Here is a 2,147-nt window from a genome sequence, read left to right as displayed (position 1 = left end):
ACCTTGAAACTGACCCTGTCTTTGTTCGGGGGCCGAACTGATCGCCTAGTCGATCATCACTGGTTACCCCGGTTCTGGACTCTACGATCTTCTCAACTGGGACTTGCACCTTTTGGCCGGAGATGTTGCTTAGGTTGGAGACTCTCTCTCCAATCTCTCTTTCCCCGGAGTTTCCAAACAGATCATATTTGGTTCCGCGGGTGATTTCTGCTACGGTCCCGCCGGGTTTAGGGCGACTGACCTTGGGCAAGGGGACCCTCTCAGTATACGGTGCTCAACTCCAAGTATCCTAGCACCTCTACCTGGTCTCCTGCAAAACTGTGTAGACAACCGCCATAGGGCCTTAGCATGTCAAGGGATAGTTGTAGTTTGTTGAAAGTCGTCCAGAACATTACGTCTGCCGAGCTTCCCTGATATACCAGCACACGGTGCACCTTCCTTCATGCGGTTACCGTTGAGATCACCACTGAATCGTTGTCATGGGGGACAACGTCCTCTAGGTCGGTCTTAGTAAAGGCCAGGTCTACGTCGAAGGCGTCGTCGGTTCTCTATGCTTCTACCGACATCATCGTTCGCGTGTATTTCCTTCACTGAGAAGCGGTACAGCCTCCTCCCAAGAACCCTCCTGCAGTGGTGTGGACCTCACCGTGTACGAGGACTTCGTGCCCCGGGCCGCCCCCTGTTGCCGCTGCGTCCTCGGGCCCTTGTTTTTCTTGCAGATAATCTCTTAGGAGACCGTTCTTCACCAGCTCGTCTAGCTGGTGTCCCAACGCTAAGCAATTGCGTATGGGGTGGCCGTATGCTTGGTGGAACTCACACCATGCGTTCTTGTTAGGCCCGAGCCTCTTGTCGGTCATGGGAGGCACCTTCAGTCTCTCCGCTATGTTTGGGATAGCGATGAGGTCTTTAAGCTCTACTATGAAGTCATGCCTCGGCGGCACGTTATCTCTCCTACGCCCCCTCGCATTAGGCTTCTGGTAGGGTTGCTGCTTCGCGGGGGCCTTCATCTCTGTCGTCGCCTCATGCATCCTTAGGGTTTGAGGCCGACCTTTCGCGCGTGGCCGCATGGGGACCACGCATGTGCGCTTTTCACTAACTTCTTCCTCCGCCGCAATGTGGGCCATCGCGCGACGCCTTATCTTGGCGAAGGTCTTGGGATGGTTTCGGATGAGTGACTCGCTGAAGGGTCCCGGCACGATGCCCTTCCTAAACGCGTGCACCATCATCTTTTCTTCTGTGAGGTTCAACCTCACCACTTGCGCTCCAAAACGGTCTTCAAAGACTCTCCTTGATACTGTTTCACATCAAAGAGGTCGTAGGAGACTGACGGGGGTCTCAATAAGCGAGGTATTGTGCCCTGAACAACTTTGTGAGTTGTGGGAACGACGTTACATTACCATCAGGGAGGCTCATGAACCAGTCCATCGTTGTTCTTGCCAAAGTGCTCATGAACAGCTTGCATCGCACCGTATCAGAGCCCCCAACCAGCATCATCTGTGTATGGAAGGTCGTAAGGTGGGCCTCCGGGTCTTCCATCCCGGTGAAGGTCACCTTGGGCCCTACGAGTGTGGTTGATATCACTGCATCCACGATCTCTGGTGAGAAAGGTGTCGGGAACTCTCTGGGTGGCGTCACTAGCTCCTGATCTGCACCCTCACGCTCAGCCGCGTGGGTTTGCAGGTTTCTACGCAGTTCCTCGTTCATAACTTGCGACGCTACCAAATCAGCTTGGATGCGTTCTTGATTCGCTCTTGACGCGGCCATCTCTTTCTGAAGGGCTCACATCATCTCCATAACCTGTTGCAGGGTGAGGGCCTCACCCCCGTTTGGTGCAACAGGTCCTTGCCTCGTACTTCTCATCTCTTGGATCTTCCTGGTTCTTGCTGGTGGGACAGTGTTTGTATCGTGCCCCACGGTGAGCGCCAAATGTTCCTGCTGGTTGACTCGAAACGCCTTCGTACTCCTACGTCACTCTTACGTCCAGAGTCCTTGCGTTCGCGTGTGCCTATCCTGTGATGAACACCTGAAACACAAAGGCAAAGGGCGCCCTAGTGGCCGTTTGCACTCCGACGCTCAAGTCAGTACTAGCGCTAGCAAACACCGAAACTTTATAATCTTGCTACTTTGTGTGTGTTTACGACGCAAGA

The 2,147-nt window shown here is 54.0% G+C and overlaps 1 protein-coding gene across 1 annotated transcript; it reads right to left on the bottom strand.

The window, feature by feature from the left end:
- Positions 1–587: 587 nt before the first annotated feature.
- LOC137834292 (uncharacterized) lies at positions 588–1,764 on the bottom strand. The gene is made up of 2 exons (XM_068642353.1): positions 1,398–1,764; positions 588–1,294 (listed from the first exon to the last, which is right to left on the bottom strand). The coding sequence occupies exons 1-2, from the start codon at positions 1,762–1,764 to the stop codon at positions 588–590; spliced, it is 1,074 nt and encodes a 357-aa protein (XP_068498454.1).
- Between the last annotated feature and the right edge of the window lie 383 nt (positions 1,765–2,147).

This window comes from Phaseolus vulgaris, chromosome 5 (assembly GCF_051622355.1).
Source record: "Phaseolus vulgaris cultivar YP4 chromosome 5, ASM5162235v1, whole genome shotgun sequence".
Classification (NCBI taxonomy): Eukaryota; Viridiplantae; Streptophyta; class Magnoliopsida; order Fabales; family Fabaceae; genus Phaseolus; species Phaseolus vulgaris.
Note: the sequence above shows the minus strand (reverse complement) of the source record. Positions and strands in the feature narration are given on the sequence as shown.